The sequence below is a fragment of the Erpetoichthys calabaricus genome, chromosome 3, assembly GCF_900747795.2.
Source record: "Erpetoichthys calabaricus chromosome 3, fErpCal1.3, whole genome shotgun sequence".
Taxonomy (NCBI): domain Eukaryota; kingdom Metazoa; phylum Chordata; class Cladistia; order Polypteriformes; family Polypteridae; genus Erpetoichthys; species Erpetoichthys calabaricus.
In genome coordinates, this window is record NC_041396.2 from 281429040 (window position 1) to 281445624 (window position 16585).

Consider the following 16585-nt stretch of genomic DNA (forward strand, 5'->3'; position numbering starts at 1 on the left):
AGCTCTTTCTATCTCTGATATACTAAAAACTCTCGAGCTCTTTCACAGTTCCTTAGACTCCACTGCCTCTGCAATGTTGAGTTTGACATCTATAATAAATCACTCAGAATGTGAAGTTTCTTCATTGATAGAGGATCCCCGTTCTCATATTTTGGACAGGACCCTCAATCAAGGCAGGAGTAGGCCTCTAAAAGGAACCCCAAAAATGCAACCTTCATCCTGCTGGTCCTTTCATTCCACCTTAACACTCTTAATTTTCCCATTTTGCAGCCTTTTTTTTCTTAACACTCCCTTGATCTTCTTCCGTCGTCCGCCAAATCTACTGCACCTCCTCATCCTTATTCACTTTAGAGAGGAGGGCCACATTCCTAACCAGGCATTTTGAGCTGTGACAGGAGGCGCTGGGTCACTTGCAAATATGTTGCCAACAACACTATACTGTATCTCGTCCCTCTGGTAAATGTAATATTAGATAAGGGGACCCGTGTCACTCTAAAAATCTGATTTGCTCCATTTCTTTGTAGGTAGTGTTACGGCCTACTAAAAGGCCTAGGGGTATTTAACTAGGCCGCACACAAGTGAGAGAGAGGAAGACAAAACACACACACACACAAAACTAAGCCAGCTAACTAAAAACAGACTCCATTTATTGTTAAAAAGAAAATAAACTCACAATATGGAGAAAGTTACACAAAACAGAAACAAGACAGGAGGACAACACTAACTTAGCTATCTAGCTACACAAAGTTGACACAGCTAGATTCATACAATCCACATTTATCACATAGATGGCTAGCTAACAACAATTACATTTCTTTAACAAGCAACAAGAAATCCAAAGCCAAACCCAAGGCCCAGGCCCTCCGACCCTAACTCTCCATACCTTGCTCTGTCCTTCTCCTCTCACACTCTCTCTCTAGCCTAAATCCCAAAGAAACTTCTTTTATAATCTACACCCCTCCCAAAACCCAAGGGGTTTATTAATAATGGGGGAACTCAATAGGTGGGTAATTAGGGCAGGACTCAATGAAGTTATCAGCATCAAATTAGAGTAGAGTTTAATACAAATAATCTAGAGTAGGTCATGACAGAAGTGTCCAGCCATCTACAAGGGGGAAACAGGTAGACAGCGAGCAGACCGTTTGAAATGTTTAGATTAAAGACCTTGCAAGGCCTGCTGGAGATCACTTCACATCTCCTGATCACAGCCACTCTGATCTCTCCATCTGGGTTCTTTTGCAGGGCTTTAAAGACACTTTTCAAAGCAAAGCAGAAGAAGCTAAGCTCAACTATAGCAACACATCAAAAAGTATCTAAAAGGTCAAATGAGAAACTGAATAAAACAAAACAAAAAAAAAAAGAATAGCTAGTGAGGTCAAAATAAGCAGCAAACAATTTACAACTAAAAAAGTACAACTCCAGTAAAAAGAGGAAAATTCAAGAATCCCAAAATGAGAAATCATTTGAAAATGAGAAGGAAATTGCAAATGAACTGAACAAATATATTACTCAATTATTTGTAAAGGAAGAAACAAGTGGAATACTCCATGCAGGAGTAAAAACAAACTGCATTCATAGATTCACAAACAGAAAAGTCACACATGCTTCAAGCCATTGGACCTGATGGAATTTTACCTGTTACTGTAGATGTGAAAGGTACTATATACTGTAAATAGTGTGGACTATAAGGGGCACTCCAGCTCCCCAAAACTGACATAAACAGGCTCACACACCAGCATAAAAGCACTAGAAAGTTTGTATTCATGGGAAACCCTTCTCTATAAGTGTTTCCCACAGCACTAAGCACAATGAACAGCCATACTTCATCTTTCTTTCTTCTCTTTGTCACTGCCTCCAACACTCCTACAGGTAAGCTTTGTTGTCCTTCCTCCTGACTCTAGCTCTCCAAATCAAGGCAGCAGGCTTCTTTTATGTGGCACCCAAGAGTACTTCCAGTGGCCCTTTAGCATGGTCCAGATGCACTTCCCGGTGAGGCGGAAGCCCCATGAAGTAGGGCTCCACAGTCCCTGCAGCATCTCCTGTCGGCATCCACGGAATTTAACATGGCTGAATCTGCAATCTTCAACTCCCAGAATGCCCTGTGGGAATCTGAGGTACTGCTGCAATGTAACGATTTGGGGAGATAATGCCCTGGTGCATTATCATGGTCTCTCACCCAGTCCTTCCATTATGAATAAGTACCGACTGTCCGCCACAATAGATAGATAGATAGATAGATAGATAGATAGATAGATAGATAGATAGATAGATAGATAGATAGATAGATAGATAGATAGATAGATAGATAGATAGATAGATAGATAGATAGATAGATAGATAGATAGATTGGTCCAGTAAGCCCATCCCTGGTGGACAGTGCAGTTGAGTTCCGTATTACTTCTCCTTTGATTTATTGCCATTCAATCATCACAAGATCATAATCACTAAACAATGTGTTAATAATGACACATAAAACAATAAGAGTAAAAATGACCCCTATCCCAAGCCTGTCTCTAATAACCTATTCAGGTTTCTTGTTTGAAGCTGATCAAAGCCATTTTCTTCACATTTCAGACATCTGAACCTTAAATTACTTTTTCTCTGTGCTTCATGGAATCATTGAACACAAAAAAAAAAAAAAAAAGCAAAGACAAAGCTTTGTATTGTCATTTTCAATTGATTAAGATGATCATTTCAAATCAAAGACAATGAGTCCTCCACTAAGGCGGTTTGTGTGTTTACAGAGGGGGACTCGTTTAACTGATGCACCTTTAGCCCCTTAGTACCAATTGAGCATCGTTTAAATGCCACAACCTACACTGAGTATTGTTGCCAACCATCTCATTCCCTTTATGACCGTAGTGTACCCATCTTCTGATGGCTCCTTCTAGCAGGATAATGTTCCATGCCACAAAGCTCAGATCATCTCAAACTGGTTTCTTGAACATGACAATGAGCTCACTGTAGTCAAATAGCTTCCACAGTCACCAGATCTCAATCTAATAGAGCACCTTTGGCATGTGGTGGAAGAGGAGATTCACATCGTGGATGTGCAGCTGGCAAATCTGCAGCAACTACGTGATGCTATCATGTCAATATGGACCAGAATCCCTGATGAATGTTTCCAGCTCTTTCCTGAATCTGCCCCAGAAAGAATTACGGCAGTTCTGCAGGTGAAAGTGGGTCCAACCTGGTACTAGCAAGGTGTACCTAATAATGTGGCCATTTTTTAGCATGTAATATTTTCTTTATCGAATAAGTTTGAGTCATATTTTTATACTTAAACTAATACTACATAAGCCATTTGTTGCTTGGGCATATTATGACCCAACTAGATCAGATAAGTGCTGCTCTGGGGTATGTAACTTATGGTAGGGAGGTTGAAGGCTTTTCATCAATCTGGTTGTAACGGATTACACAAAGAGGGTTTTGTTATAACCAACCCTCGACTGAGTGTGAAGCTACTGCTTTGATATTCTATCTATGACATCAAAAGTGTGGATTTAGTTGTACAGGTAGAGTTTATGAACCTATGGAAGTTTAGAAGCACGAGAACCCTTTCCCTTTCCAGGAAGACAGCCTGGGGGAATACAGGTGCCCGAGATGAAAGAAAAGTCTGGCCAGGAATGGAATGGGGGCTGCGTCGTGTTTAAACAGGACTGGAATGACACTAGGGAGACCCTGCACTATGATGACCCGTTGGTCCAGGGGGTCAATCAAGGAAGCTGGTCTAGCCTAAATTTAGGCTAATAAAGAAGCTGCCTATATGGACAGTCATTCTGTCTGTTTCTGTCTGTTGTGGTGTGAAATTTTGTATATAAGTTGATAAATATTTTGTATGTCTTTATTTGGAACTTAGACAAAGCAATGTAATATTAGTGTCATATCAGTGGTGGTTTGATATTTGGCTAACCAAAACCTTTTAGGACTGAGTCTCTTTGTAATTTTATGACAGGTTCAGTGGAAGTACCTAAAACCAGTTTGGCAAGTGACTGATTCTCTGCAGGACTCTCTCAGTCAGTCAGTCAACCCCCACAGGAAAGACAGAATACCTAGCTGGCAAGCTTCACCTTAACAAATGGTTTTGTATATCCAAATGATCTGTATATCCAATTCATTATAATAACTTTTCATGGTGGCTCTAAAATCTGTACTAACCCCTACTCTCTCTTCTGTTTCCTTTTCCGGTGTCCTTTTGGTGGTGTCTTGCGCCACCACCATCTACCCAAAGCACCATGATGTTCCAACAATGATGGATGGATTAAAAGCCAGAAGTCTGTATGACCATCAGCATCAAGTGACTCCGTGAGAACCCTAACTACAAAGAGGACTATTTCATTTATGTTAGGTAGAATGCCCAGAGTGGACTGGGTGGTCTCGTGGCCTGGAACCCCTACAGATTTTATTTTTTTCTCCAGCTTTCTGGAGTTTTTTTTTGTTTTTTCTGCCCACCCTGGCCATCGGACCTTACTCCTTTTCTATGCTAACTAATGTTGCCTTATTTTAATTTCTTATTTTGTCTGTTATTTTTCTTTTCTTCATTATGTAAAGCACTTTGAGCTACTTTTTGTATGAAAATGTGCTATAGAAATAAATGTTGTTGTTGTTGTTTTGGGGGCAGGTGTGAAAGGTACTGTATGCCTCCATTGGTCTGAAGCTGGGGTGGGCAATGTCGGTCCTGGAGAGCCGCAGTGGCTGCAGATTTTCATTCTAACCCAGTTGCTTAATTAGAAACCAATCCTTGCCAATCTCAGAACTTATTTAATTTTATGGCTTGTTAGTCTGCGCAATGTAAGGTTCTTATATCGTAGATATCCTTTACAAAGATATCATGCAAATCATTTGAAGACTAAAACGTTTTTTATTAAATCAAAAAGTGCATGATGAACACAAACAGATGTAAATGGAAACAAGCTAGATGGAGAACTACTGGCTGCTTTGTCATTTACATTTTATTGCTAAAAAGGTGTCATCAAAACAGTGAATGCAGCAGTTTAAGATTGAAATTAAGCAATTAAGGGTGGAGAACCTTAACAAGTGAGACCACTAAAATGAAGCATCAAAACGTCACTTAAGCAATAAGTGCTTCATCAGCAATAACTGACTTCTCATTAAGAAACTGGGTTGGAACAAAAACCTGCAGCCACTGCGGCCCTCCAGGACCGACATTGCCCACCCCTGGTATAAAGTATGGCTGTTTGGGATTGGCCGTTCTGTAGCACGATGCCCTACTGGTGCAAGGATTTGGACAAAGAATACATAAATTTGGTTGCCTTATCATTTTTTTTCTCTCTCCCTCTCTCTCACACCATCATGATGAAGGAGCATCTCACACACCATGGACTGAAAAGAAGGCCACTCTGAGAAGCACAACTTGGCAGCCATATTGAGACAGGCAGGTGGCTAAAATGATGACCTGACCAGAGACATTTGAGTAACTAACAAGTCTGTGTGCCGCCTGAAACTACACATCAGCATTTATCAGGTTGTATGGTAGCCAATATTAAAATATACTATTTAAAGCTGTAACTTAACTCCTGCTTGTCTTTTACTCTATGTAATTGGTTATAGATATAGAAGGGAAGGTGGGGAGAAGTTATAAAGTACAATACCTTATAAACAGTGAAAAGTCTATGGGATATAAGGCCTTCTGACAAAGGTTACACAATAAAGAATACAAAAGGGGAAAGTAGAGTAATATAGAACTCTACCAAGACAAACACTGCCATGCCAGCAAAGGGCCATATTGGACCAAAGACCATTTCGCTTACTAAGACAGAGAGCCACCTGGTCACTTAAGTGCACAAGATAAACTGTTTATTAATCAGGTTGTATTATTTTGCCAACACGCATTTTACTTTGCTTAAATTTTGGGCACAACTGAAAATCTTAACTTAATCTGTACATGAGTAAATGGTGTACAGTTCTCTCCTGTTTGTTCTGGTACTTTGTTTAATTGCCTGGGGTTACACATGTAAAAGAAATGTGGAAGTTTTGAAGTACAGTAGCAGTTAACGCTGACAATGGCCAGGCTGGTCAGAGTAAACATATAAGGGCTAAAGATGGGACTTGCAGAACAGAAGAGAAAACAGGGTCACCCTAGGACGCTACCATGACGAAACTGACCATCTCAATATATAATCTACGTGTTCACTTTAATACATAGTGTAGGAGTTTTAATATAGTGTACTAATTTTAGTACTGTACCTAATGTATGTATTTCAGTATATCGTTTAAGGGTTTCAGCATATAACATAATATTTTCAGTATGCAGCCAACAAACATTTGTGAAGTGTTAGAATGGCACCTGTCAAGGGCTGGGATATATCAGGCAATGAGAGAACTGTCAGTTCTTTAAGGTGATGTGCTGGCACCAGAAAACAAATGGGCAAACGTAAGGATCTCAGCAACTTTAACAAGTGCCTACAATGGGCATGCGAGCATTAGAATTGCTCCATAGTGGAATGGAAGATGGTAGACTCGTCTAATGAATCACGTTTTCTTTTAGGTCATATGGATGGCTGGGTGTGTGCGTGTCATTTACTTGATGCAAAGATGGCAACAGGATGCACTATGGGAAGAAGTCAAGCTGGCAGAGGCAGTGTGATGCTCAGGGCAGTGTTCTGATGGGAAACCTTGGACCCTGGCATTCATGTGGGTGCTAGTTTAACACCTACCTAAAGATTGTTGCACACCACTAATGCCCCTTCATGGCAGTGGCCACTTTCAAAGGTAATGCACCCTGCCACACTGCAAAAAAAAAGTTCAGCAATGATTTAAAAAACACGACACAGAGTTCAAGATGTTGACTTGGCCTCCATATTCCCCAGATCTCAATCAGATAAAGTATCAGTGGACCGTGCTGGAGAAATAAGTTGGATCCACGGAAGCCCCACGTCACAACTTACAGGACTTAAAGGATCTGCTGCTGACGTCTTGACACCTAGGACACCTTCGGAGGTCTTGTAGAGTCCAGGCCTTGACAGCTCAAAGGTGTTTTGGCAGCACAGGGGGGAGCTACACAATATTAGGCAGGTGGTTTAAAGGTTGAGGCTGATTGGTATGTGTGCTTCGGTGACTTGGCAAGCGTTACAGTATGCAGTGCAATGGTTTCAGTTGTCACACACGTGCGAGTAGGAGGCAGCTAAAGGGCCTGAGTAATTGTAATAAAACATCCAACCAGAGGACGGCGGAGTGCGCTGACTGTCTTTCTCAGTTCCCTACAGACCTTTCCCGGGAAATCCTGCAAGGTTCCAGCGCTTCAGAAGACATCACTTCCGCTGCCGACCCCTTTGCTGATGTCACTTCCAAACCAGAAGACATCACTTCTGGTGATGGGCCCTTTGCTGACGTCACTTCCTTTATGGACCTTTAAAGCCTCCATCTTTGTCTCTGATAGTCAGTTCTGTTTTGGACTCTGTTCTATGCACATCGTGCTACTAAAGTTCAACTTTTGCATCTGAGAAAACAATATACGGGTGGCGGCCCCAAATCTTTATGATGTCTTTGTCTAATTATTATCATACAGTATATAACGTATGTGTTTCAGTATACAGTTCAAGCAGTCCAGTGTGTAGTTTATGCATTTTTGTATACAGTATGATAGTCTCAGTATGCAGCACACAGTGCATGCATTTCTACTGTATGTGTTTCAGCGTGCAGTGTAAGCGTTTCACGACAGAGTATGTGCATTTCAGCACAGTGCATGTGTGCAGTTAAGAAAGATATATGTAATAAATGTCACCTCAGCAGACAGTCAGCATCACGCTATTACCACTATGAGATACGCCATCTCACCAAATGCCAGCTGGCTCAGTGCAGACAGGCTGGACTTTGCACCTCTTACTGCATGTGTTTGCCACTTTGTTCAAGTCATTTGCACAAATGTTATCCCTAGACTCCGCTCTTCTCATTCTGGGAAGTTTTGCCTCTACTAGACTAGGCTCATTAGCATGTAATATTTAAGATGTATAATATTTCAAAGGCATCACTAATTAAACATAAAAATATAACATTAAAGAGACCCAATGCTGCTTTTGAAGTAATAAATAAGGCCTGTGATATAAAAATGACCCTGCAGATATTAGCAAGTTCATGTTTAATATCATTTCAAGGCACATTATATAGAGTGGCATAAGCGATATCAGTTTTTCATAAAATATTCAACTTCTGCATATACGGGGGGATTTACAACACTGAGTCGGCCATTAAGCAGTTCTAAATAGCCATGTTGATTACAGACAGAACATGGTCGCTTGTCACAAAAAACACAGGTTTGTGAGCAACGTGACTTCCCTGGGCTCTTGATGCTTTTTGAGGTTGTTCACTATGCCCCCCCAGCTCCTTGGCTTAATGCTATCACTTCAAGACATCACAAATGCTCTGAAGACAATTAGAACATTAGAAGCATTAGAACACAGAAACTCAACAATCGGATCCACCTACTTCCTCCAAAGTAACATTGGGTTGAGTTACGAAGGTTAATAAAGTCCTCCTGCCTACCAGGTGATGTGGCGTGTACTCCATAATAATAATAATACTAATAATACATTTTATTTATATACTATAGCGCCTTTCCCATACTCAAGGCACTTCACAGAGTTTAAGATAGAATGGCAGGGTATGCAGTATATAGCATTGTACAAACCAGATAAATAAATAAAGAAGATTAAGATAGTAAATTCAGAGAAAAATAGCCTAACAGACAACATAATTGATGGTCTCGCACACACACACACAGGTTACATGAGCATCTTGACATAAAGGTAAACTAAAAGAAGGCTAATAAAGTCAAGTAGAGCTAAAAGCCTTCCTGAACAGATGAGTTTTGAGTTGTTTTTTAAAAGAATTCATGGAGTCAGCTGACCTGATTAATTTTGGTAGGTCATTCCAGAGTCTGAGCGCTATACAGCTGAAGGCCTTGTCACCCATGGAGTGTAGATTAGTGTGGGGCACAACAAGATTGCCAGAATCAGAGGACCTTAGTGGGCGGGCAGGCACATAGTGATGGAGAAGGTCACTGATGTAGTTTGGCGCGAGGTCATTTAAGGTTTTGTAGGTTATTAGTAGGATTTTATATTCGATTCTGTAAGACACAGGGAGCCAGTGAAGACGGAGCAGGATGGGTGTGATGTGCTCGCGGCTGCTGGTTCAAGTAAGGGCTCTTGCAGCTGAGTTTACAATAAGCTGAAGCTGTGATATAAGATTAGAAGGGGCACATGCCAGCAGCGAGTTACAATAATCGATGCGGGATGTGATAAAAGCATTGACAATTTTCTCAGCATTAGAAAAGGAGAGGAAGGAGTGAACACGGGATATGTTACGGAGGTGAAATTAAGAAAGTTTCTTAATGTGGTTTATGTGGGCTGAATAAGAAAGGGAGGAATCAAAAATGACACCTAGATTTTTTACAGTACAGGCAGGTCTGATGAGATCACCGCCAAGACTGACTGGGAAGGAGCTCATTTTATTAAGTTGAACTTTAGTCCCAATTTGCAGGAGGTCAGTTTTGTTGCAATTTAATTATAAAGAGTTCTGCTCCATCCAGGTATTAATTTCACTGAGGCAGGTCATGAGCTGAGAAAGCTCTGATGAAGTTCCATTTTTAACATTGAAATAAAGTTGAGTACTGTCTGCCTAAAAATGATAACCCAGTCCATAGCTACGTATAATATGGCCAAGGGGAAGCATATAAATACAGAAGAGAAGAGGGCCGAGGACAGAGCCCTGAGGGACTCCTTGTGTGACTGGCGCTGAGCTGGATCTGCTGTTGCCAAGACTAACAAACTCTTGCCTATCAGTCAGATAGGACTTGAACCACTGGAGGGCAGTGCCAGAGATACCCAGCATGTTCTCCATTCTGGACAGTAGAATGTCATGTCTGACAGTGTCAAATACTGCACTAATAGAATTAATATGCTGGTTTGTGCATGTATCTGAGGTTCTCTGTGTGAAGAAAACAACAGGCCACATGGCAATCAGAAACCACCACCAGTGCTTAGTTGCCCAATTCTTTCACAATGTCATTGCTGTCCACTCAGCATGCCTGGCAGTGTCTTGGCTGTGATTCTGTGTGACTTGCCCGCGGAAGGACCACACCATGGACTTCCTGCCGTGACGTATGAGAGGAGACAGGTTGAGGGCGTTTTCTTTTCTTTCCTCTTTTACGAAATTCACCCCAAAGAGTAATGTGCACACACTCAGCCCCTTAGCCACCATGGTGTATTTAGAAAGATTCTTCTAAGCTGCCGAAAAATAACAAGAATAATACATTTCTAGCATATATATGTGTAATCCCTCCAATGTAATGTACTAAATCGAATTTATGGAAGCAGCTTTAGGCAAACAACACCAATGTTGATAACAATAAGAAATTCCTAACATATACATGTACAGTATTTGTACTTCCACTAATTTATGCATGTAGCCTTGAATAACAGCATCTGCTAAATGGTCATAATAATGATAACATCTTCCTAATGCACAAATGTACAGTTCCTCAATGGTAGGGCACAAATATTGACGTTTTAGACAAAGGTGTCTGCTACATAATAACAACGATAATAAAATAGTAATAAAGTAGTGTGGATTCGGAAAATGTTTCTCACCCTATACCAGCAGTCAAATTTTGCCCAAAGGCATCAAAAATACAGCCGGCTAGGTAAGTATTTGGCACTGGATATGCCAGTTTAGAATTTACTCAATAAATGAACTTGTAACACACATCGGAAAATGTAAATGAAATGCAAAAATTATTTCATCTGATGTAGGCCTGCTACAGTTTTGTTAGTCTCTGTTTTAGCCTTTTGCCCAAACTAACCTCATGTTTTTACTTTCTCGTATAGGAAAAGTATTGTAATCGTCTGAAGATTCGATGTCGAGATTTTGATGAATCTCGATGTTTTAGACCTCCCTGACTTTCTCGTATACAAAGTATTTGGAAAGTATTGGTATCGTCCAAAAATTCCATTTCAAGATTTTGATGAATGTCGACATTTTAGACCTCCCAGAGTCCGAAAATATAATTTTTGGAATTGTGTCTGTGTGTCTGTGTGTGTGTGTGTGTAAATATAACATTTTTACAGAGCCATAGTTTTGGGTAAGACATCTATGCTATGGGCACGCCCAATGTAGGTGGACAACTATGCCATATACATTTTCGGTGTTTTAGTGTGGACAGAGATACTTTCATAAAAAATGTGAAAATGCTAAAGTGGACTGAAATCATTTTTGTTCAAAAACACTGCTGGTAGTGGGGATGTAGCTGTAGACTTGAATGCTTGTGTTCAGTTTTGTTCTGCTTTCTTGCAGAAGTGAATAAAACCTCAGGACGAGCTCATAAAGTTGTCTACGTAAAGCATGAGTAGAGAAAGACACACAGAAATATGATTGCCATTTGATACTTGACTTAATTATTGTTATATTATTGTTAATTAATTATTATTAATTGTTAATTATTGTTAATGTTAACAGTTATTTTCCGTCAGCCACAGATGATTAAAAGATGTTGAAAGTAACTTAGACTTGATAGATAGATAGATAGATAGATAGATAGATAGATAGATAGATAGATAGATAGATAGATAGATAGATAGATAGATAGATAGATAGTGCTGCTATGTCATTTTTGTAATATGGAGACCAAAACTGCACAGAATCCTCCAGGTGCGGCCTCACTAGTGTTTTATATATATCTTTAGCATAACCTCCCTTGACTTTTACTCCATACTTCTGGGACCCTCAATACCCTATTAGCCTTCTTCAGTACACGGTCTGGATGTAGATGTTGATGAGTCCACTATGACTCAGGTCAGGTACGATGTACCTTCAAGTTTTAGACCTCTCATTGTGTTTTCAAAGTTGTACAGTTATAATGTTGTTCACACAGCAATATGATCGCCATTTGACACTTGACTTAATTATTGTGACATCATCACATTAATGAGAATTACTGGAAATCAGAGGTCAACAGCTCAGTCTTGTGATGTTCCCAACAACACACACACACAACTTATTCACTGGCAAGAAGAAATACAATCAACACAGAACCAGAACAAATACTTAGGAAGGAGGATCTCACGCAATAATGAAAAGTCCTGTCAAGAAGAACCGGTCATTGCACCACATCAACGATACTCATGTGTTTAGTTCTCTGCTCATTTCCTTTCTATGCTCAATTCAAACTTATTCATGTGAATACGTGCTTGGCATTGCGGCACAGGTTAGGATTGCATGAAAACAAGGCAGCATATCCAACTGTTTATCCTTAACTTAATAACAGATGAATTTCTATGAGGGGAAAAAAAACAGTTCTGGCTCTTCAGTAAACTGGTGGAATACGAGTTGGTTTGATAAATCTTAAATAATTCCTGTCAGACCGTGAATGTGGAGGTTTTAATTTCAGTTTGTGTTTTTTGGTGCATTGCCTTGTCACCATAGTAAACAACAGTTATTTTCAGTCGCCCACAGACAATTAAAGGATGTTGAAAGTAACTTTACTTAAACTAAATTATTTACATTACATTATTTACATTAAAGTAATGATAAAGTGCAAGTCTGAAAGAACAATTCTTCATTGTAATGCATGTTTGGTTTATTATTGTAGTGTGGTTTTCAGTGAGGGTAGACGCAGAGTGCATCTGTTCACTTGTTTTGATGCAAGACCACACAATGTAGATACATTCAAAAATACATAACATTGCTGTTCGGGAAACAGTTTTTCTTAAAATGACATTACACTGAGGTGTATAGGAACTTCAATGACATGTGTTCAATGTCTTCATCCTGGGTTTTAGAGTCAGAAAAATTTCTATTCTTTGCACTCAAGTTATTTACTGTATATATTGTAATTTTCCCAGCCACCGGTAGATGTTGCATGAATGTCAAAACCATAATGTTTGTGGCATATTTGGATGTTAATAATTAACTGATTAATATTAATGAAATCCATAATACAGTTTTCCAATAGCATCGTATCTTGACCTCTGATTGAGTGTAAGTAGGCAAACTCCCTGCTGAAATGGAAACTCTTAGCATTTAATTGTAAAGTTTCCTAACAAATGATTCATTTCTTTTTTTTTTATTTTATTGATTTTATTGTAATCATCCCATACAAACAGATTTTTACAAGAAATAGGATTGAAAACAAATCAACCCCCACCCCCAAATAATTCATCTCTTGCACGAAGATTTCATAGGCTGGATACAGAATCTCATTATTCCATTCCTAGTAACTACACGAGTAAGCAATGCAGGTTAAACAAATGACATACCGGAAACCCATGAACAGTACTGTGTTTATAACTCTATACAATAATGCGAAAGTGATATTTGTGTTGGATCACAGGAAAAAATAAGATTAAATATAAAAAAACCACCTGTATTAACTCTCAGTATCTCAATTTAAAGTATATAAATATATAATGTAGATAGACAGATATCATTGGAAGGAAACTATATAAGATAGATAGATAGATAGATAGATAGATAGATAGATAGATAGATAGATAGATAGATAGATAGATAGATAGATAGATAGATAGATAGATAGATAGATAGATAGATAGATAGATAGATAGATAGGAAAAAAGGTACACTAACTGATAAATAGATAGGAAGGGCACTACATGATCAACAAGTGAATAAAATATCTACTATAGAGTATTTTATACAATAAGTTTATATGTACATGAATATCTGCTTATTTTTTTGTCATTCTCCCTCTATATATATATCTCCCTGTCAATTATATACTACCTTTCCTATCTATCTATCTATCTATCTATCTATCTATCTATCTATCTATCTATCTATCTATCTATCTATCTATCTATCTATCTATCTATCTATCTATCTATCTATCTATCTATCTATCTAACAATTAACAGAATGAACAATAAATTCCCACAGACTAACTCCAAAATCTTGTAGATGGCCTTCCCATGGTCTTGAAATAGAATGTTGAACAAACTCATATCCAGTAGGTGTGATAGACAGATATCTGGTCTCCTCAGAAGCTTGTCTGATATTGAATGCAGACTTCCTGTGAGGGCTTTGATTAAAAAGGACTGATACCAGAAGGGGGCGTGGCTTTGTGTGTGAGGGAAGTGACCTCATTAGATTTTATATGCTATCTCTACCTCCATTCTAAGAAAACAAATGGAACAGAAGTTTGTGGCAGTGCTACACTCTTTATCCTACCCCATATTCATCCACGTAAAACTCTTAAAACACTCCCCATGATCTTGTGACTGACGATAGATAGATAGATAGATAGATAGATAGATAGATAGATAGATAGATAGATAGATAGATAGATAGATAGATAGATAGATAGATAGATACTCTTACATATTGTGACCTGTAGGGGGCGCCTCAGATTCCCCCAATCTCAAACACAACCTCACAGACACCAGTGACACCTGGTTTAAAACACCTTTAATTCACAATACCTTTACAGACACTCGTTCACCATAAACACAAGTATCTCTCTTCTCCTTCCTCTAGTCCTACTACACCACATTTGTCCATCGCCTCCTGACTCCAGTCCCAGAGTGAGGTAAGTCGGCTCCTATAATGCCAGACCCCGGAGTAGTGTTGGTGCCACAACATTACACCCAGGAAGCATTTCCAGGTTAGGCTGAGCCCCCCTAAACAGTAAGTTATCTTCCATAAGCATCCTCTGATGGCACCAAGGGACCTCAAGAACTCTATGTTCCATGCAACTCTATGGTTATCCATATTGGAACCTTGCCAAAGGTACACTGCCACCTATCATACTGGGGGATGAACTGTTCTCGGCAGGCAGTCCCCCCCAGTCCATCATTAGATGTCTCTCACTGGTAATGTGTATAGAAACAATTCCGTCTGGGATGTACATCAATCTGCCCCATTCTTCCACAATAATGGAACCACTTTCCATTCCCAATCATATGCCAGTCTATCCATTATGTCTATCACAATATATTCATTTACCACAGTATATAAAATCTGTGTAATTTTCCTTTTTTTTCTCTTTACAAGTCAGAGCAGAGACAAATAAAGCAAGAAGGACTTACCAAGCACACCCAGGCGGTAGTTCATAGTGACGACAATGACGTTTCCATAGGCGGCCAGCACACTGGCATCAAACATGTTTCCTGTCCCTTCCATATAAGAGCCGCCATGAATGAAGAGCATAACAGGCTTCTTCCTTCTGTCCCGGATATCTGAGAAGAAGAGATGGGTTTAAAAACTTGAGTAAAGATAGAAGAACATGCAATAATTGTGCACCTTGAGTGACCAACAAACAAAACAAGCTTCCATGGGGCAGCCTGCCAATTTGGAAGGACTTGTTTTTGTAGATGGCCTTTGAAAAGAACCTAATAGATAAAGTAATGGGGTTGCCTCAAAGCAATAAAGATAATGATGGACTGAATGCAAATCTGAGGAGATAAACAGTAAGGACGTTTTAGAGTCCATGTAGAAATAAATGATCTCAGAGAAAGCACTTGTTAAAAATCTATGCCAGCAAGTACACTATAACACTGCCCACAAGGGACATTGCTAATCATTCACGGATGCCAGTAGGCAGCAATACTTGGGACCTCATTGACTCCTTAATGAACGGGCTCTCCGTCCAGGGTAGGTCCTACTTTATACCTGATGGTGCTGGGAGAAGTTCGATGGACATCTCAGATGAACACTTTATCACAGCTAGCACCAACTTTCATTCTTCTTCTCTCAATACCCATGTTGTCCTAAAGGGGGCAGCAAATTGTGACCTTTCCATTATACAATGGATGTTGTGGTAGTGGATAAGGAAAATAAGCTGCTAAATTTTAAAATAATCTTCAAAATATAGGAATAATTAATGCATTGTTAATTTATTAACAAGCATGACACCTCCTGGTTTGAGTGACTTAGAATTAAAAACTCAGTACGCAGATTATCAGGAATTTCTGACCCATCTCTATATATATGCATAATCCAACGTCTGTCTGTATGTCTGTCAGCTTTTTACAAGAGAACTACTTAACGGATTGTCATGGATGGCCGGGACCCCTGCCCGGCCAGGATGCTTCGGCCTTGGAAGGACTGGGGGAGCAAGTGTGGACATAGCAACACCTCCCCCAGAACACCAAATGGGAAACCCCCTGGTTGGCATCGATACCTCAGACTCCTGCAGGGCTTCATGGGAATTGGAGTTCACCAGGTGCTGCAATTGTCCCTGAGCCTGTAGGGGCTATTCTTCTGCCACACCCGGAACTGCTGCCCAAGAGGGCTAAGCAGCTGTTTCAGCACTCTCCGGTAGCACCCTTGGATCCCAACAGGGCTGCAACCAACTCCCATGAAGCCAGAGGCACTACTGTTATCCAGGGGGGCTGCCACAAAGCGTTCTGGAGGAGGTACTGTGCTGCCCATGGCTGTTCCCCCGGACCAAGTACAGAAGGGACATCCTGGCCAGGCATGGGTCCCGGCTGGCCTCCACAGGATTTAGATCGGGTTTTTTTCAATAATTTGCTTGAACATTCCGGTTGATTCTGCGAATTCTGTCATTGAGCATAGTATCATAGTTCACTTGCAGGAGCGATATATTGGCACTAAT

At 39.9% G+C, this 16585-nt stretch overlaps 1 protein-coding gene across 1 annotated transcript in view; it reads right to left on the reverse strand.

The window, feature by feature from the left end:
• Positions 1–16585, reverse strand: part of nlgn2a (neuroligin 2a) — a 606345-nt gene that overhangs the window by 213285 nt on the left and 376475 nt on the right. The window contains exon 4 of the mRNA XM_028798443.2: positions 15057–15206. Coding sequence (XP_028654276.1) covers positions 15057–15206 — 150 coding nt within the window. The remainder of the gene's footprint in view (positions 1–15056; positions 15207–16585) is intronic.